The sequence below is a fragment of the Xenopus laevis genome, chromosome 9_10L (assembly GCF_017654675.1).
Source record: "Xenopus laevis strain J_2021 chromosome 9_10L, Xenopus_laevis_v10.1, whole genome shotgun sequence".
Taxonomy (NCBI): Eukaryota; Metazoa; Chordata; class Amphibia; order Anura; family Pipidae; genus Xenopus; species Xenopus laevis.
Window position 1 is genome coordinate 114,473,361 of NC_054387.1, and position 21,047 is coordinate 114,494,407.

General features: G+C 40.4%; 1 protein-coding gene across 2 annotated transcripts; it reads left to right on the forward strand.

Annotated features, from left to right (window-relative positions):
* Nucleotides 1-4,708: 4,708 nt before the first annotated feature.
* Nucleotides 4,709-18,397, forward strand: XB5829846.L (provisional ortholog of major facilitator superfamily domain containing 1 L homeolog). Of its 2 annotated transcripts, none has more exon segments than NM_001096082.2 (14): nt 4,709-4,753; nt 5,094-5,133; nt 8,054-8,154; nt 8,856-8,965; nt 11,137-11,192; nt 12,559-12,702; nt 12,828-12,986; nt 13,176-13,291; nt 14,427-14,527; nt 14,689-14,800; nt 15,651-15,788; nt 16,229-16,368; nt 17,694-17,805; nt 17,932-18,388. In NM_001096082.2, coding segments are annotated over 13 exon segments (1,437 nt in total). In that variant the 5' UTR covers nt 4,709-4,753; nt 5,094-5,111; the 3' UTR covers nt 18,058-18,388.
* Nucleotides 18,398-21,047: the final 2,650 nt, after the last annotated feature.

Genomic DNA, 21,047 nt, shown 5'->3' on the forward strand with positions numbered 1-21,047 from the left:
AAAAACCACAAATAATAAAAAATGAAAAGCAATTGCAGCTTGTATTACTCTCTACCTCATACTAAAAGTTAACTCAAATGTGAACAACCCCTTAAAGAGCTCATGGGTTATGGTTGCTACCAGGCCCGGACTGGCAATCTGTGGGTTCTGGCAAATGCCAAAGGGGCTGCTATAAGGTGCCATAGAAAGTCAGTATTTAGTGGGCTGGTGGGGGCTGTTTTGGCCTCTGTGTGGGCTGATTGGGCCTCTGTGTACCTGAAATGCTGGGGTCTATTTTAATTCTCAGTCCAGGCCTGGTTGCTACTAGTTTTTATTTGTCAAATAGAGAGACTGTAGTGCAGCCTAGCTTGCTGGCCGATTCTGTCGTTTCCAGCACACTGTTGCTAAGGAATCAAGTTATTTCCTGATCCTGCTGTGATTTATTTTAAATGAGAACTGTATGTGCTGACTGATAATTGATATCATAACAACAAGTATCATAATGATAATATTATAATAAGTGGCTTAATAAATAATCTTTCCTTCAGCCCCCATTTTGTGATAGTCTGTGTATCGCTCACAGGAAATGGTGCAGGAAGAAGTGTGGGCATAATAGACAAGGCTCTGTCCATTCATTGGTCGGTGTAGCCTAGCAAGTATATGTGCGTTTGGTTTGTGTGTGAGGTTGCCAATACCTGAGCTGAATGGGCTGTGGTACTTAAACTGCTGGTATTTATCCAATGGCACCTACCATTATAAAGATATACTTTTCATAAAAAGGCAAGTCTATTATGGCTGATATGTGTGATAAAATATTTTTCTCTTGCTCTGAATCCAATGAGTTGGAGTGCTATGTGAAAAGTACAGGTATGAGATTATAACTTACTTTAAGCATCCCTTTTGTAAATACATGCAGTTATAGAGTTATTGTCCAGACGCTTCAGTAGGGCAAAACGATTTATTTTTTACCATAACATTATTGTTGATTTTAGGGATTCACCGAATCCAGGATTCGGTTCAGGATTCGGCCAGGATTCTGCCTTCTTAAGCAGGATTCGAATTCGGCAGAATCCTTCTGCCTGGCCGAACCGAATCCTAATTTGCATATGTAAATTAGGGGTGGGGAGAGAAATCACATGACTTTTTGTCACAAAACAAGGAAGTAAAAAATGTTTTCCCCTTCCCACCCCTAATATGCATATGCAAATTATGGTTTGGATTTCGGTTCGGTATTCTGCCGAATTTTTCGCAAAGGATTCGGGGGTTCGGCCGAATCCAAAAAAGTGGATTCGGTGCATCCCTAGTTGATTTATATTAAAGGAAATGAAAACTTTACAATACTTACTCACGTGGATTGTAAGCTCTATGGAGCAGGGTCCTCCATCCTCTTGTCTCTTTGACACTTAGCTCTGGGGAATCTTTATTGCAACTGTACTGTGTATTTATTTGCATTAATCATTGTATTTTGTATAGATTTGTATCTATTATTGTAATGACCCCCTGTTTTTTCTATTCATTTATTGTTCTGCTGTACAGTGCTACGTACATATTTAGCACTATGTTTATAAAAATAAATGACATACTGTACATATATTAAATAATTAATGTAAAATTGTATTTTGCTTTTCTAAGCACTTTTGCAATTTACATCAATTTCAGTCTTCATTTAACTGTATGCTAGTATAATGATTTTTTTAACTAAAGCACCACCTGCTGGTTTGTTTTCCAACTGTACAGTGAGGAGAACATGTTCAGCAGAAAAACTGAGTACTTGTTCTGATTTTGCTCTGCTCAGGAAAGACATGAGGAACGTCATCTGAGGTCTCTAATCTCACTCCTGAGTAGAAGGTGCTTGGATGAATGTGAGAGTGAAGTTTGACAAATATGGGAGAAGAGGTGTTTGAGTGAATGTGAGAGAGAAGGTGTTTGGGTGAATGTTGGAAAGAAGGTGCTTGAATATGTGTAAGAAGGTGCTTGGGGGAATGTGCTATAGCAAGTGAGTGTTTGGATGAATGTGGGAAAAAAGGTGTTTGGGTAAATGTGGAAGAGAAGGGGATAGGATGCATGTGGGAAAGAAGGTGATTGGATTAATATGGAAGATAAGGTGATTGCATGAATGTGAGAGAGAATGTGTTTGGGTAAAAGTGGAAGAGAAAGCGATAGGTTAAATGTGGGAAAGAAGGTAATTGGATAAATGTGGGAAAGCAGGTGTTTGGGTAAATATGGGAAATAATGTGATTGGATGAATGTGAGAGAGAAGATAGTTGGATGAATGGAAAAAGGTGTTTTGGTGAATGTTAGAGAGAGAAAATGTTTGGATGTATATGAAAGGGTTTTGGGAGAATGTTGGAGAGAAGGTCTCTAGGTATATGTGGCAGCAGGGCTGTGATCATGGTTTCCCATACTATTAAATTAGCAGGGCCCTCCCCCAAGGGGACCCCGATTATTATGCCAATGCTCACCTAGGCACCCCTGGATGGTGGGTCCTGTGAACAAAATGGGATCCCTATGGAAAAAAGTCCCCTCTCCTGCTTGCCAATATCTCTGCTCTGTCTGGACACTCTGTCCATGATCTGTCTAAACCACAACAACTCCCTCAGTAGCGATGTGGCCCCTCCAGGACCCACTCCTGTGCAAATTAGGTAAATGCTGAGGAGCAAGGGGGGCAGCATCGCAGGAGCCGCCTCAGTTGGCAAGTGGTATAGAATCGCTGGCAATAGCAATACATTTTTAGCCTTACAGAGCATTTGTTTTTTTAGATGGGGTCAGTGATCCCCTTATGAAAGCTAGAAGGTGGCTAATAGTTCAGAAATTATAAAAAAGAAAAAATGAAGGTTGCTTAGAATGAGCAGTATACTGTATACTAAAAGTTAACTTAAAGGTGAACCACCCCTTTAATAATAATAATAATAATAACACCACAAACTAGCAATACAGATAAGGTCCCCTTAGACGCAAAGATTTTTCTTTGATGAACGACTGATTTTAGTGCAATCCAACCAATCCGTCAAATTATTGAGAGGTTAGTGGGAATCGGACGATTGTGCCTCTAATGATTTTTCATCTTACATCGGTCAGAAAATTGATCTGCCAGGTTAGAAAATTTTCATCGGTCACAGTGAAATCTACCATTTGTTTGCAAGGCTAAGCAGGCAGCTACCCTCAGTTTTCCTGGCTTCGACTAGACAACATCGATTGAAATGGTATTTTAAGTTGATGGACAAATCGCACATTTAAACAATCGTTTCAAGATAAGCTTGGTCTAACCATAACGAAAAGATCTTTTAAAAATCCTAACATCTATGGCCAGCTTTAGCCTAATGGCACATATGTAAAAGCTAGGGTTGCCACCTTTTTTGGAAAAAAATACCAGCCTTCCAATATATTTTTATCAATATATAGTATCATTGAGATCAACAATCATTTTTAAATACTGACCAGGCCCGTAATATACCGGCCAGGTTCAGCGCAGATTCTGATGAAGAAGCCGCCTGAGGCGGCTCCTCAAAATGCCGCCCCCCCTCATCGGCTTACCTATCGGGAGGGGAGGCACCAGAGGCAGGAACACTAGTGCGGAGAGCGCAACTGCGCTCTCTGGCACTAGTAAAGCTGAATTTTCGGTTTCAAAACTGGAAATTCGGCTCTTAAAAGTACCAGGAGCGGCTTTTTGCCGCCCCTGGAAATGTATCTGGCGCTGCCGCCTGAGGCGAGCGCCCCTAGCCAAGTGGCAACCCTAGTAAAGGCCCCCATACACGTGCCGATAAAAGCTGCCACCAGACCGAGTCGGCAGCTTATTGGCCCATGTGTGGGGGCCCCCCGACGGGCATCCCCCATCGATATCTAGCAGAAAGTCGAGCTGATGCTGATTGGGTAGGGCAAAAAATCCTGTCAGCCACATCTGTTCGCATCGATCTGATTGACCGTATGGCCTCCATTCTGATCCAATTGTTGGGCCCTAGGGCCCATGATCGGGGGGAAAAAACCCGGTGGGCACCAGGCCCGGACAGGCAATCTGTGGGTTCTGGCAAATGCCAGAGGGGCTGCTGTATGGTTCCATAGAAAGTTACCATATAGTGGGCTGTTAGGGGGCTGTTTGGGCCTCTGTGTACTTGGAATGGCAGGGCCTATTTTGACTCCCAGTCCAGGCCTGGTGGGCACCCGGCTCTTGTGGGCCCCGCTGGGCCCATGAAAGCCACAACCCCCACAATCGCAGCATCGCTCGCATGTGTACAGACACAGCGCCGCGAGCGGAAGCACCAGACGCCGGCACTGCAGGGGGGTCATGAGGGGGCCCTGGGGCAGCAGCCCCGGTGGGCCCCCCCAGTCCAGCACTGCCCACGATCGGATCAGCCCGATATCACCCACCTCAATGTGGGCATATCGGGAGAGATCCGCTCGTTTGGAGAGCTCCCTGTGTATGTCCACCTTTAGACTCCATAAAGGGGCAAGTTTCGGATGGGGGGTCTGAGCTTTTTGGGTAGATTGAGGTCGGGACATGATCTAAACACAAAGGTTGTGTGGCTGTGCAAAAATCAACAGAGACCGCAGTAGGCTAGAATTTACAAAGGCACAAAGGCACTTGGAGATCCAGATTGAAAAGTCGGGGAGGGTGATAGGGTGGAGTCTCCCAGTGGGCGTGGCGCTCTTGTCCGCAGTCTACAGCGATGGTGGGCGTGGCTTATCCTAGAAGGGCGGGACAATGGCGCTGATGGGTAGGGTTAAGAATTGGATCAGAGAGTGGTATGAGTAGAAAGTTGCAGAGCAGCTGAAGGAGGTAAGGCTGTGCGGGCGCAGCGATTGTCTATGAGTAGTGCAATATATATGAGTAGTGTAGTATATGCAGGCTGTGTGCATGTGTTTCTGTAGCTCTCTGTATATGGAGCTGTAGTGAGTTCACGCTGGTTGTTGTTGCTGTGCAAGAGGTAAGTGATGGGCTGGCGGATGGTGAAATCATGTTAGAGCGCTGCTCTACACCGTCTGTAACTGTCAGCTTTGGGGGTGCCGGTGAATTTGGGAGTTATAGTCCAGCTAGTGTAAAGGCTGCGTGTGGCATCGTTAATCTCACGCATGTTTTGGCTTCACCTCATGATTAACGTGCTTATATGTATACACAGGTAAACACTGACGAGATCATGGCTGTGGCTGCCGAGAAAGGTCAGTATACTATAAGATATACGGCACCACAAGCAGCGCTTCCTCGCTTATCACGTGACACACAAGGGTTTGGGTCACGTGATTGGCTTTTTTTAAATGCCTCCAGGAAGCACGTGAGCTGCTGCTGTGGCAGAATGTGAAGTTGTTTGTAAGGCCAAAGTGACTTCCCCTGTTTAATTCCCTACAGTCAGCGCGCTAATAGCTAGTTACCCCTTGTGCAAATGGAGTTATAAATACAGACACACCTGTGGTTCCTTTCCTGCCCTAACTCCTACCGTGTACTTCCATTGCTTGCCCCAGCAGGGTGCAGAAAGGAGCCATATGCACATAGGGTTGCCACCTGGCCTGTAAAAATGATGGTTGGTCTCAATGTTATTAATAGTGGAAAAAAGATAAATATATAGGAAGGCCTGTATATTTTTTTTTTCAGAAAAGGTGGCAACCTTATGCACAGGAAGGCCACTTGTTAATTACTTTAAACTAGACTGAAACTGCAATTAGGGTTACCACATTTTCTGGAAAAAAATACAGGCCTTCCTATATATTTATCTTTTTTCCCTATTAATAACATTGGGATCGGCCATAATTTTTTCTGGCCAGGCCGGTAAAATACCAGCAATCCTGCCCGAGGCAGCCTTCCTTTTTACACATTGGCACTTTGCCCCTGCAGGGTACAATACTTATCTACAATAAATACACTATGATCATATATTGTGCTCTCTAGGTACTACTTTTGTTTACTTGGAATCTATTGCAATCATATACGGGGACTACAGTCTCTTGAGGAGCACGAAAATACATGTTTGAATGATAAGGACAACCCAGCATCTATTTGATATTGGCACTTTGCCCTTCATTATTAGCTGTTAGCGTAGACTGAATCTAATCCTGATCATATCTGTGGCTAATGATAAAAGGCATTGTGCTAACTGCAAAATATTTCCCCCCTTTTTTTATGTGGCAGCTCTTCAGTTTTGGTTATCAGGATCACTCGGCATAGCAACCCTGTAGCGCTTGAATGGCAGAAGGGGAGGCGAATAGAAGGGATTTAGGCAGAAGATGAAATAAATAAAAACAATAAATCCCAGCCTCACGATTAATCAGTTTTCTAGTTATTTAAAGCTTTATGAATTTTGAACAAGGACTGTAGCCTTGGTAGCTAATACAGCTTAACCATTCACATGCAGGCCATGTGAAAGAGGATATGAATCAGACCCGAATACAGCTGTTCTTCCCTTTATATTTTTGCTGTGTCAGTGTTTGTTCTAAATACCATTAGCGTAGAGGCCAAGCAGCGAAAGAAAAAGTTTTAAGTCTGCATTTTTGTAAATGAATGGTCTTGTGTACCGATTTGTCATATAACCTTTGCTCTTTTTCCTTCCCTGCATCTGCAGTATAGCCTTGAAGACTGAGCTTTTGTTGTTCTGTAGAATGGGCTTAGGTACTGCAGTGTCCCTTTTTGTGGAAGGCATGCCAAATGGGCCCGACTTTTTCCCCACAAGTCCATTACTTTGCAGCAAAAAAAAAAAGAATGCAGTTTATCATTGGTATAATGCAAAGTGTGGCTGCTCCTAAAAAAAAAAACTGTATAAGAAGCATATACACCATATGCCAATTGGTTTTATATTCAGCATTAATTTCTTGTATTCAGCTGGAGCTCTGTTTTTGGTGAAAGGCCATTGGTCTCTCACACGTGATGCTCCCAGTATTTGCCTGGAAAACATATACCTGCATCTGACCCTCTCTGTGGTGTATGTGTTTCTCCTTGTGCAGTTTGCTGACTTGCCGAACTAGAACTCCAACTCCATTGCTCTCCTTTATCTTTGTGACTGCTAAAGGTGTATGTGTAACAGTAGCAGGCATTCTGACCACAGAACACTTCCATCTATGCCCCAAGCACACCTCCCAGATAGCCCCCTATTCCCATAGGAATCTATGAGTTGTGATTTATTGTGAATAAAATAAAGGGTTTTTTTTTTTTTTGCTCGTTGTACAAGTGGTTTACCAAAAACATTTTGTAGTAGAAGATTGAACAGCACCACCAACTCTTCAAATGGTTAAAAAGGCTTTATTTATGCTTTTGTGGGCATCACCATAAATAAAGGCTTTTTAACCATTTGAAGAGCTGGTGGTGCTGTTCAATCTTCTACTACACAGTTTGCCGATGGTAAGTGGCCATTGTAGAACGTGCACCATCTCCAAAAAAAAACTGAGAATCGATGTGCTGACTACTCTTCTCCTACAGATTTGCCAAAAATATTTGACATACCTTGTAATTGTGCATTATAAATCCACATTTATTAATGTTTTCTGCCCTTCGTATCTCCATGTTTCTCTAAATTAAAGGGGTTGTTCACCTTCCAACACTTTTTCATTTAAGTTGGTTTCAGATAGTTCACTAGAAACTTTTCCAATTACTTTCTATTTTCTATGTGACCGTTTTTCAAATATTGAAATGTAAATTTTAATTTTTCACCTTTTTAAAGCAGCTGTGGGTGGAGGGGTCGCAGGCTCTGTAACTGTTCTAAATTGATACATTTAGTTGATTTCTTATCTTTGTCCCTGTTGAGCAGAATCCCTGAGTTTCATTACAGGCAGCTGTTGATGTAGACTTGATACAATAATTGCTAATACTCCAGAGATGCTGCTGAAAAATGTATCAACTACATGTTGCAAAATTGTAACCGTTCAGAATCTGCACCTGAATTACTGAGCTGCCAGACTGAAATATCTGACACAGGAACATTAAGAAATGGAAAATAACTGAAAAAAAATCTTTATTTCTGGGGAACAATTGAACTGAAAAAAAGTGTTTTGAAGGTGAACAACCCCTTAAAAAAAGGTTCAGCTTTTCACCTTTCATGACATTATTTCCAAATTGAACACCGCTTGAATTAAAAAAAGTATGTTTGCCTTGCAGCATATTACCGGTTTTTGGTGCTTTTCTTCAACTGCCTGCTCACTTTTGGTTCTTACTTCTGCTTCGATATACCTAGTGTGCTGCAGGACCAGTTTCAGGGGGTGAGTATATGGAACCCCTCCTGCAGGCCTCTCACAAAACTACTAATTTTATTAAAGGAGAAGGAAAGGCTAAAATTAAGTAAGCTTTATCAAAAAGTTCTATATAAATACACCAGTAACCCCTCAAATAATGTTGCTCTGAGTCCTCTGCCAAAAGAAACACAGCATTTATTTCCTTTTTATTGTGTACACATGGGCTTCTGTATCAGACTTCCTGTTTTCAGCATAAACCTCCAGTGCAGGGCTTGAGCATGCTCAGTTTGCTCCTCTCCCCCCTCCCTCCTCCCATCCCTGCTGTAATCTGAGCTCAGAGCTGTAAGTGAGAAGGGAGAGACTCAGGCAGAAAGTGATGTCACACCAAGTTTATATGGCAGCTTCTAGCCTAAACAAACAGAGACAGTATCTAGAGCTGTTTACTCAGGTATGGTAAAGCATTCTGCAGAATAAATATAGCATTCTAGCTTGCAGTTTTGAGGCTAGTGTGTTGACAATAAACCGTCTTGGAGCTTTCCTTCTGCTTTAATGCAAGTACAGCTATTTAAGCTCACTTTCAAATGATTTAATTCTATTCGGAAAACAACCCCTTCCAGCAGTTTATATTTAGGAATGAATGCTGAGTTGCTTGGAGGAGTTACCTGTTGTTTTTGTAATGGTCACACTGGTGGATTTAGGATACATTATCTAATTTCTAACTATTACAGGAACTGAACTGTACTAATGGAAGCCACCCCAACAGCAGCATAGGGTGCGTGGAAGGGCTAGGAATGAGCCCTGAGCAGTATAATCTGCTCTATGCAATCTACGCTTGGACGTGAGTATATGGGGTGGTGGGCAGAGGAGACTATAAGACTTAATAATGAACAAGAGCCATGCATATCCTTTAAATGATATCTTTATACATGTAGATTAGTGATGTAATTTATAACCCATGCTTAGAGATGTCATGTGACTTGGTATATCCTTACAAACAGTGTTTTTGAGTAAGATCTCCGTTATAAACGATAAATTATGTCATTTGTCTCACTGAAATGTGTGTATTCTTAAAAAAAGTTATAAAAATATATTATCCCCTTTTGTAAAATCTGAGGCCGGCAGCTTTGTGCCTTCATGTATCCATAGACCTTCTCAGTAAGTTCTGATATTTTTGTTTTACATATAAATAGGGTTGCATTTGTTTTTCTATATGGATTATTGCTTCTGTATGGAACACTATCTGAATGCTCTGTTTTAAAGAAAGCACATTAAGCATGACCGGCTTTAACCATGTCTCTGTGCAAGCACATGACAATTTGAACATTTAAAGGAGTTGTTCACCTTTAAATTAACTTTTAGTATGATAGAGTGATATTCTGAGACAATTTGCATTTGGTTTTTATTATTTGTGTTTTTTGTGTTATTTAGCTTTTTATTCAGAAGTTCTCCAGTTTGCAATTTTAGCAGTCTGGTTGCTAGGGTCCAAATGAACTTGGCAACCATGCACTGATTTGAATAAGAGACTGGAATATGAATAGGAGAGGCCTGAAAAGAAAGATGAGTAATAAAAAGTAACAATAATTACAGAGCTCCGTGACCCCCATTTGAAAGCTATAAAGAGTCAGAAGAAAAAGGCAAATAATTCAAAAACTATAAAATAGAAAAAATTAAAGCCCATTGAAAAGTTGCTGAGCATTAGTCATTCAATAACATACTTGAAGGTAATCCACGCCTTTAAGTAAATGTCATTTTGTAAATCTACTTCAGATGAGTAAACATGTTATTTCGGAGCGCAGAGTCCTGACGTTGCTCCCACAAATACAACTCAGACTTCGTAAGTCATATTGGTAAAGTTCGCCAAGGGGGAAGCATATAGGCATTTCCTTACCAGTACCTAAGCTTACAAGAAGTGACAATATTTTGTGGACATTGTATTCATTTTTGGTGGACTTTTTAGTTCAATATTAACAGCAGTTATTTACAGTATTGATAACATTATTACTTTGCAATAGAATTGTTTGTTTCACAGGAGGGATGGGACCCTCCTCTTACAGTCTTACCCCCATATGTAATAAAAAACACAAAGTTAGCAACCAATAAGATGTTGGCTTTTAAACGGACGACCAGTAAATCCTACCTGCTGATTGGTTGCTAAGGGTTACTGCTACTGGGCAAACTGTGTCTTTTATGACATAACCCCCTAAGGGTTTTAATGTGTTTTTAATATTGGCATGGTTGACTAATAAACATCAATATTTGAATTATATTCAATATCACCAGTGAGGTATCTTATTAGCTGGCTTTTGGGGGGGATGAAGTCCTATTGTGGTTTGTTTTATATTATGGTAATTTAAGTAGCGACACCCTCTAATATATTTAATTATTTTTGCTCAGTAATTTTCTATTTTAGCAGATCCTTACCAGTATCTTACCTTGCACATAATTCAGCACAAACGTTATGGAGCGGAAGAGGATACGGGCCGAAAGGGATTGCAGCATTGCCTGGGGCACAAGCGCTTGTTATGTGAGCACTCAGGGATGCACTTTTGCACTCCTTAGTGCTTTAGCACTTGTGCCAAGGGGACAGTAAATGACCCATTATGTATTTTGTAGAAGTGTCTCTGTGATATATTTTACAGTAGCAAGGACTGATGTAGCAGGAGATCACTATCATGGTTATACATGTATATATTTGGGTAGAATTGGCCCACACAATCATGTTTACTACCTGAATATGTAAATAGTCAGCAAGACCATGTTATAGCAGATAGTTGTAGTTCAATTCATCTGGAAGGCTGTAGGTTGATTATCCATGATTTGAGATATTTCTACCCTCGGATGGTGCAAGGGCAAGTGTTTCTGCATTTCCACCAGTCCCTTGTTTATTACTCTGACTCCTACTGATAAAAACATATTTCTTTCTGATGCACAGGGATTCTGCTTATACCGCTACATAAGAGTTTTCAGCTTCTTATAATCCTTTCATTTTTTCAACTTTCCCTCCTCCAGTAACGCTGCGGTAGTGATCCTGGCTGGATTTCTCATCGACAAACTGGGAAACCGATGTAAGTACAGAGAGAGAGAGACGTATCTTCTCTAATGTGACCTCTAGGCAAAACAATGAAAATGTATGTCTGTAGCAATGCTCAGGCCACAAGGGAAACTGGGGAAACATTACAATAAATGAATAAATCAGATGTTGGAATAGAAGCCTCTACAGATATATAATAAATCTTCTGCACGTGCCTGTATCTATTAAGTCATTTTAAAGAAAAAAAAATGCTAAAATAGCACCTCTCTTTAATCAAAACCGGGATTGTTGGTCCATGTACTGTAACATGTTTAGGTTGGCAATGTGTGTCCAAGTCATTCTTGCTAGTATTGGTATTGCTAGTTCTATACTTATTCATTCGATTCATGTAGAAGTCTATTGTTGCCTGCTAAAGTTACAGTCTAACTAGGAGTTGTGACAACTTGCGTTGACATACAGACTAGCACGTACCAATGCACAGATGGTAATGTGGCTGGTCGGTTCTACACCCAGTAGTACAAACTTTACCGGTAGTTACTTTATATTGCAAGGCTATTAAACTAAACCGTAAAAATAAATGTGGCTAAAAATGCCATATGTTATATACTGAACTTATTGTACCAGCCTAAAGTTTCAGCTTCTCAATAGCAGCAATGATCCAGGACATCAAACTTGTCATATGGGTGTCACCACCTTGGAAATTGTCCTCGACACTCACATGCTCAGTGGGCTCTCAGCAGCTGTTGAGAAGCTAAGTTTAGGGGACGTTGCAAATTATCAAGATGAAAATGAGGTTGGTCTGTAATATAAGCTGACGCTACATGGCTGAGTATTAAATTCTGATGCTAGTTGCATTTTTTTCTATGCTGCCATGTAGTAATTATCTGTATTGATTACTAATTAGCCTTATATTGTGACATGTATATTCTATGTTTACTGTATAGTTTGAGTCTGTCCCTAAGTTCAGTAAATGACAGCCGCACAGAGTATGTGCAGTGAATCTGGGCTGGTACAGAAACCCAAAACATAATGTACAACATTTCTAGTTGGTTTTTAGTTCTCCTTTGAGACACTTATTTATGATACTTCAGGCTAAGAATACTATATGCAGAACTGTGTGCAGAAAACACAGATGTGCAGCCAAGTGGCAATAGATCAGTTAGAAATGCTTTCATTTGGTTGAATGAGTCAGCCTCTAAACTTACAGGTCTATAGATTGGTCAAATTGGGTGCCCAGGGGGTCATTGTCTTGACCACATTGGGCAGGGATTTTGTGATAAGAATTATCAGCTTTGATCACTTGCATTGGGCTTAATGCATAAACAGATTGCTAGCTGCCTTGTATCATATAAAAACTACTACAGTTGTGTTAAATAATTATTTCACTTTTTTCTTTTCAGTTGGCCTATTTCTGTTCTCCTTTCTGACTGTCCTGGGCTCAGCTATATTTGCTTTAGGATCCCATTTTAAAGGCACACCCTACCTGCTGCCACTCATGCTCACAGGACGGCTGCTCTTTGGTTCTGGGAACGGATCACTGACAAGTAAGGCACCAGGGTAATTGCATGTGTCCCAAACATTAAGGTTTCCCTTGTCGCTTTTTTAAATTAAAGTAAACTGCACATAAACAAGGATCCCGGTTGATTTTAGTCCTCTTCTTCCCCGGCAGTTGTTCAGAACCGAATCACAGCCTTCTGGTTTAAAGGAAAAGAACTGGCGCTGGCCTTTGGCCTCACCCTGTCCTTCTCCCGACTTGGCAGTGTACTCAACTTTTTTCTCACAAAGAGCTTTGAGGATCAGTTTGGCATCCAGTGGACTCTCTGGGGAGGTGAGATTAAAACGAAAGATTGATATGAATTTAGACATCAGCTTTGTTTTCTCTTTACAATTAAATAGTCTCTCTGATTCTGCCTAGCTCTTCCTAGCCACATGTTTGCCTCACAATTTGCAAACAGTTTTCATATAGATCTTTGTTCTGGAACTTGAATATCAAGAGCTTGGATATATTTTCATGTAGGAACCATCCTGTGTGTCCTGGGTTTCCTCTCTGCTATCACAGTCAGTGTACTGGATAAAGTTGGCATGAAGCAGCTTGGCCTGGAAGGAGCCATTCAGGAAGGATCTAAGAAAGTGGTAAGAAAATCGTATTTAAAAACCACTGAACTTAAAAGATTACCAGGAATGTTAATCGGTTTGTGTTTATTACCTCCTATTGGTTAGTAATGTCAAATGACAAGCTTTGTGCATGTTACCCCATGAAATGCCTTTTTGCGTATTTCCCCAGATAGAGAATTACTACATAGCAGTGAGTTTTATGTACCCAGTAAATTAGGGGGGTGGTGTGTTAGGGGGGCAATAGGCTTAGAGGGCAATACTGTGTGTGAGCCTATACGGTTTCACAGTGGCTGGCTCACTTGGCAAGGAGAGACTTTATTAAAGGGGAACGATCGCAAAAATGAAAATGTAATATGGATATAAGATATGGATATATATGGAAATAAGAAACTTTCTAAATACAATCAATTAAACATTCTGTACTGTTTCTGAAATAATCAAGTTCATCTTTACTATTCCTCTCTCGGCATCTGTTTCTCTTCATGCAGGAGATGGGTGTCAGATAACTATTGACAGTTAGATCCAATATATATTATAATGGGGGCTCCTTTTGCTTAGAATATGTATTAGAGCTCACTCTATTAAAATCACCAGAAATCCTGTCTCTCTACATTCAGGATTTGTGCAAAAGGCAGTTATTTTGTTTGTACTGGAATCCATTATTTGAGTGAGCTCTAATACATCTGCTAGGAAGAGAAGCCACCCCTATAAGATATATTGGATCTAACTGTCAATGATGATCTCACACCCAACTGCTGAATGAAGAGAAACAGACGCTGAGAGAGGGATAGTGAACGTAAACCTGATTATATCGGAAACAATGCAGAATATTTCATGGTATGGGCACCTAGAATACCAATATATTGAAAGAGATTGCTTCTGTCCTACAGGATAGCAGTTCTATGGCAAGTGGGAGTCTGTTCCCATTGAAGGGTTTGTTGCAGTGTTATACAGTTTATTTAATGTCTTTTCTAGCCTTGAAGATACAGCCTGGTACATACATGTATCTCTGTAACAATCTAAGGGGGTCACCTAAATATTATTAAATTATAAGAGGTTGGAACCCAAGAAGCCTAAAGAGCTCCACTCTATTCATTAGAACTTATTTCTTGTGCAACAATGAGTAGAATTAACAGTGTTTTTATTCCACTAGAGAGTGCAGGACATTCGACACCTACCCCTGCGATACTGGCTGCTGGTTCTTACCATCATGTTTTTCTACAATGGAGTCTTCCCCTTTGTGGCAGATGCTAGGTACGTTTTTAGAGAGTGGAAGCATTAAACACTACACAACACCAGCCTTTGATAGTATTAGTTACAATGAAGGAATCCTGCGTTACAATGAAGGAATCCTCCTAAGTTTTGGTTTGGCCTTGGGGCATACCAGTAACTGACTGCTTGTCTTTTCTCCCTAGCAAGTTCATCCAGGACAAATACCAAGGGTATGACCAACAGACGGCCTCCTACATTGCTGGAGCAGTTTATGACAGCTCCCTGGTGCTCTCCGCTGCTGTTGGAATATTGATTGTAAGTTTCTGATTATCCCCTGGTTAAACATGAGCTTCTGCAGGATCACAGATAGTAATAGTTAGAAAACCCATTGTTCAGAGTTGCAGGGGTCAGGTTAGACCCCCCCCAGGGCCCACTTACTACAAGAAAGCAAGCCCTCATAGGTCTAATTATAGCAACTTTATTTCTCCATGCATCATTTTGATTGTTTTGTTCTTCAATCTGCTCATGAATGACTTTAAATATTCTAAAGAGATTGTTGTTATCCAGTGTCTGCCTGAGTGATGTGAAATGTTTGGAGATGTATCGGAGCTACATTTGTTCTGGTGAGGCAGATGCTAGTTCCTTTCCCATAAAATTTGCTTTGAAATGATCCGTGGCAGTCTTGATACCTTCAACCTTATTTACATACGGAACAGGTACAAGTGCTCAAGCACTGAGGGGTGCAAAATTGTATCACTTAGGACTCCTACACAAAATATTGCACCTGTTCCATTAGCAGATGCGCTCTGCCAATTGTGGTGCCCCAGGTTATCCAACCAATGCTTCTTTGTGGTCTCTTGCTATCTTGCCAGTAGGGCTGACCTCTCTTCAAGAATTAAAACTGTAGAAGGATTGACTCATTCTTAAGGTCTGTATATACTTGGTATAATGCTTATATACTGTCCTGAATATCCCTAAAACTATTGGGGGAGTGGCTGTTACTAGCATGTCTAAATGTATCTGTAATCTGACCTGGCAAGACATGTGGTTTTTTTTTTTTTTTTTCATTCTTATAATGAACGTGTTTCAGTAAGAATGAGCTATACATTCATTTTTCACTTTGGATTTGTGCCCCAAATGTTAATTGCAACTTTCTTTTCTACAGGACTATGTGGGAATGAGAGGGGTGCTGGCCATGCTTTGTGCTGTGATGACACTACCTGTTTTTGCCCTTCTGGCTTTTACATATGTTCCTCCCTTGGTGTCTACGCTTTGGCTCGGAGTCACGTACTCATTTGCTGCAGTAAGTTACAGATGAAGATGCATTGTTTAAAAAAAAATGTTTTTTTTTTGTTTTTTTGTTTTTTGAGGTTTGTGACCTAGAGTCCTGAAGTGGGTCAGGTACCCATCCGCCTCAGCCACCCTCCTATGACATCACTTCTCTGTTTTAGGGCAGATAGTGTGTAGCAGGTGAGGTTGCAGGTAAAGGTCATGTGGGTCTTGGATGAGTGCAGTCATAGTTAATGGTGGATACATTTTTTTTTTTTCTTCTTTTTAATACTTGGATAAAAGGTTGAACTTGATAAATATGTATCTTTGTTTCAACCTATTCTATAACATGAAATATGTGACCACACACTAATCATAACTATTATTTTATTTTAGTTGTTAGGTTTTATTTTAATTGTTAGGCTGTTTTTATTCATTTTGCACTTGACAGTAAGTGGTTAACTGTTTTTACAGGCAAGCATGTGGCCGTCTATACCACTGGTGGTGCCCCAGGCTACATTGGGCACGGCGATGGGTCTTGCCACCTCTGTGCAGATGATTGGAATCGGATTGTCCAACCTCATTGTAGGCAGGATTCTTGGCACTAAATCCAGGTAGGTCTATTGGAGCTGATTAGTAAAGGACAATGAAAGGCCAATGACCTGGATTTGCCAATGTTTAAGGAGCTCCCTAGGGACCCTACTTGATATCCTGTGCTTGTGAGTCACTTGTTTAAAGATGTGCTGAACTAGGTACTGTTCCTCAGAGGCACATTGGGTAATCTCTTTCTGATCTCCCAGGTGTTCAACTTGGGCAATTCAAATGGTGACTTGTGAGTGTAAGGAAGATTTCAAAGTTAGCAAATTGGTTGTCGGCCTAAACTTTTCCTTTGTTAGTGCCCCTGCTCCACAGGTGGAACTGTTTGTGTATATATGTCACAGAGAACATGTTGTTCAGTCCCGTGTGCTGCCTTCACTGTTTAACTGAGGACTTAGTCTTTGCTTTGTGCAATATTATTCGATGATGAATTCCGTTCTGTTTCATTTGGAGCAGGGGCAACCTCTGCTGGCTAAAGAAGAACACTGCAGTGTAAAAATCTGATAGTGCCTTAAAGGAGAAGGAAAGCGAAGTAGTTTATTGCCAATAGATTAGCCACAATAGTGTAAGCTATAAGACTATATTTATTCTGCAGAATGCTTTACCATACCTGAGTAAACCGCTCTAGAACCTCTCTCTGTTTCTTTAGGAAAGCAGCTGCCATATTATCTTGGTGTGACATCACTTCCTGCCCGAGTCTCTCCCTGCTCACTCATAGCTCTCGCCTCAGATTACAGCAGGGAGGGGGGGGAAGAGGAGCAAACTGAGCATGCTCAAGCCCTAGTCCTGGAGGCTTATGCTGAAAACAGGAAGTCCAATACAGAAGTCCATGTGTACACAATATAAGGAAATAAATGCTGTGTTTCTTTTGACTTGGAGCAGCATTATTATGAGGGTTTAATGGTGTATTTATATAGAATTCCGGGTAAAGCTTACTTAATTTTAGCATTTCCTTCTCCTTTTTAAGGCAACATGTGCATAACAAGGTAAACCTATACACATTGATTTTTAACAGAGAGCCTTTGATTATAACCACAGATTTTTTTTTTTTTTTTTTCTGCTACACTGGAAACCATGATTGTTTGAGTGCTAGATTGAAGGATAGATAGAAGGGGGAACACTGACCCTGGAAATTGCAGCTCATTTAAAGTATGCACTTTGGAGATTGGCCAATTTGCCACTTGCATTGTGCTTTCTGTGTGAATAGACAAACCATATAATACCTAAAAAAAAAAAAACATTGCACAAAGGCTTGAGGAGAGCCCATCCGAATAATTAAAAATAGTATAGCATTTCTATAAAATTTACAGATTTTAAATGGAATGCATATTTTTCATTACAGTCAATCCAAGATTCCGCTGTGGCGCTGGCAGCAAATGATGATCTTCATGCTGGCCAATACCATTCTGTGCATTGTGTGTTCCATGACACTGAACCTGGTGGACAAGAAACAGGTACGGTCAGGCTGGTCCATGCTATCAATGGAAATGGCCTTCTCTTCCCTCCCCCCAACTATTTAGTTTTTTTTACTCCTTTCAATCAATCTATTTTATATACTAACTTGGCATCATTATTCACAGGGTGGAACTCTGAACCGGATGACAAAGCGTAGCCAAGCAGTGGAGCAAGATGCCAGAGAGGGGGCAGATAGGGCACCCATTATAGGAGAGGAGGAGGAGGATGATGATCGTAGGTCCATCAACTGAGAACAGAGCTTTCCACTATCCATTTGTAAAAGGGAGTTGCAATAGGCTGCAGTTTTTCCGGCTATGTGAGTGGCTGCAAAACAGACTTAACAGGGAATGTGCTCCAACACTATAACATCTGTGTCTGAGCCCGCCAGGACAACACCAAGCACCACACCCAGAGAATAGGTCTTACCATTAATTCTTCTTTTTCACAAGCAGATTCCCCTGCATTTACAGCCCTTTAAACCTATTGAAGCGAAGGGTGCGTTTTTTATTAATGTATGTGCTCATTACTTCGGTCACAGTTAAGCTTTTTAGCAAATGCTAACAATAGAATAAAAAAGGGATTTTATTTGTATTTGAAAATATTTTTATAGTTTAGTTAGTGAGCAACACGGGTATCATTTTATCATACGGGCCAGGGTGGTGGTGGTTTGAGTTACACGTGTGCTCCTTTGCGTGTGCACGTGTACATCCCATGCCTCACAATTCAAGCCACGCCCCCTTTTCTTTGACATTAATTGATAACCATGTGAATAGGAGAAAGATGATTGTGTGCTTACTAAAAATGATTTGTTTATTAAGCAAAATGAAAGTAAATCCATAAGGGGTTATTCACCTTACTTTTAGTATGTTCTAGAATGGATTATTCTAAGCAACTTTTCCATTGGCCCTCATTTGTTTTTTTTTTTATTGTTGCATTTTTCTTTGGACTCTTTACAGCTTTCAAATGGGGGTCGGTGACCCCATCTAAAAACAGATGATCTGTAAGGCTACAAATTTCAAGTTATTGCTACTTTTTTTTTTTTTTTATGCCTTTTTCTATTCAGGCCTCTCCTATTCATATTCCAGTCTCTTATTCAAAGCAATACTCGGTTGCTAGGGGAATTTGGACCCTAGCAAACTGGAGAACTGAATAAAGAGCTAATTAGCTCAAAAAACACAAATAGAAAATAAATGAAAATCAATTGCAAATGGTCTCAGAATAACACTCTTTACATCATACTAAAAGTTAACTCAAAGGTGAACAACATCTAAGTTCTTTTTACTAAACATTGTACTATTTATAATTGACTATTTACAAGGGTTGCACCAAATCCAGGATTTAGTTGCTGGGATTCGGCCTTTTTCAGCAGGATTCTGATTAGGCCAAATCCAAGTGTCTGCCTGAACCGAATCCAATTCCTTAAAACCTTGTGTGTTTTAATTAGGCAAACAAGGAAATCATGACCCCTTTTTTTTTTTTTTTTTTTTTGCACCCTTACAATATCCCCATTAGGATTTGGGGATATGCCCTCATCCTTCATGAAAGATTCAGTATTCAGCCAAATCCCTAAAATCGTGGATTCAGTGCATCCCTACTATTTACTGGTACCGGTTTTCATTTATATGGTATTTTAAAGGGCTAGCATACACAGATATGCTGCACCTATTTTTTAATCAAACCATTACAGGTTGTGCTTGCCAGACCATGTCCTATTATACTGTATCACTAGATCATTTTGATTGAGAAGGTTAAGGACAGGGTTTCTCAAGTGTAACTCACTTTTGGGAGACCCACTTGGGAGACCCAGCATGTATTATGTTCATTAGCAACTGTGGCTAGAATACACAGGGTCAGATGGGAAATGTTTCACTGTACTCTATAGTTTAACCTAACAGTGCTGCAAACTTTTCAATAACCCTGTAGGTTGTACCTAGCTCTAGTGAGGATAGGGCCCAATGTTATCTGTGTGGCTCTGACCTAAAGGCATTATGGTAGTACAGGTATGGGACCTGTTACCCAGAATTCTTGGGACCTTGGGTTTTTTGGATAAAGGATCTTCATACCTTAAGTAGCCAAAAATCATGTAAATATTAAATAAACACAACAGGGTGGTTTTGCCTCCAATAAGGATTAATTATATCTTAGTTGGGATCAAGTACAAGCTACAGTTTTATTATGACAGAAAAAGGAAATAACATTGATTTACTTCATTAAAATGGGAGTCAACGGGAGATGTTCTTCCCGTAATTCGGAACTTTCTGGGTAACGTGTTTCTGGACAATGGACTCAATACCTGTATTGCAGGGATATAATTGGTAATAAGGTTTGTAGCTATAATGTTATCTTGTGCATCATATCTAAATTTGCTGAAGATGCACAGAACATTAGGTTGCTGGTAACAGGTACTGGTATAGATTTCCCAGTAATGTAAGGTATTTATCTAACACTCACAGGCAAAAGGACACTCATAATACAAAGGTAAACTCTAAATCTCATTGGCTTAACATTTAAATATGTTAAAAGGGAACGTATCTGTTTTTAGTCCACAAAGTGGAACATGCACTCAGGAAATGCAAATATTAGGCTAAATGTAATATAACTGGCAAGGTCACTAAATGTAAAGGGAAATAATGTCTTTTTTTTTTTAACATAACCCTATTAAAATCTTTGAAACCCTTTCCACTTTGCTGAGGAATTATATGATGGCTCTACTGCAGCATTTGCCTAGATTTATACTAATTGCAAAATACATGTAGTCCAACATCAGAGGGAAAACATTTTCTTGTCTTCTCTTAATTTTCTTCTTTTAACACTTGACAAGAAGCGTTGCCCTCAAAAAATTATGTGCCAATTAAAACACTAGCAGCTAGTGCTGTCTTCTTTTCAACCTTCAACCTTCAATTTACAATGTATGCTATATATTACAGGTGCAGCAACAACACAACTTTAAAAGCCCCTGGACTTTCTCACCTTAGATTCAGACTGTCTTTAGGCAAGTTTGGATAAGATCCAGTGAGAATAGATTTTTTCTTTTTTTGCTTATATTCGGCAACTTCTGGAATATTGGTGACATTTGGCTCCTCAGCCAACAGGCACTTGAATCATAGGCAAGGATATTGTCTGACCCTCTCATCATCACCCCCCTGCTTACTTGCGTGCTGCACCTCACCCCCAACACACACACCCTGTCTGCTCCATCTCCATCCATGTTGCCTAGTGGCATTGTGACACAGCAGCCTAT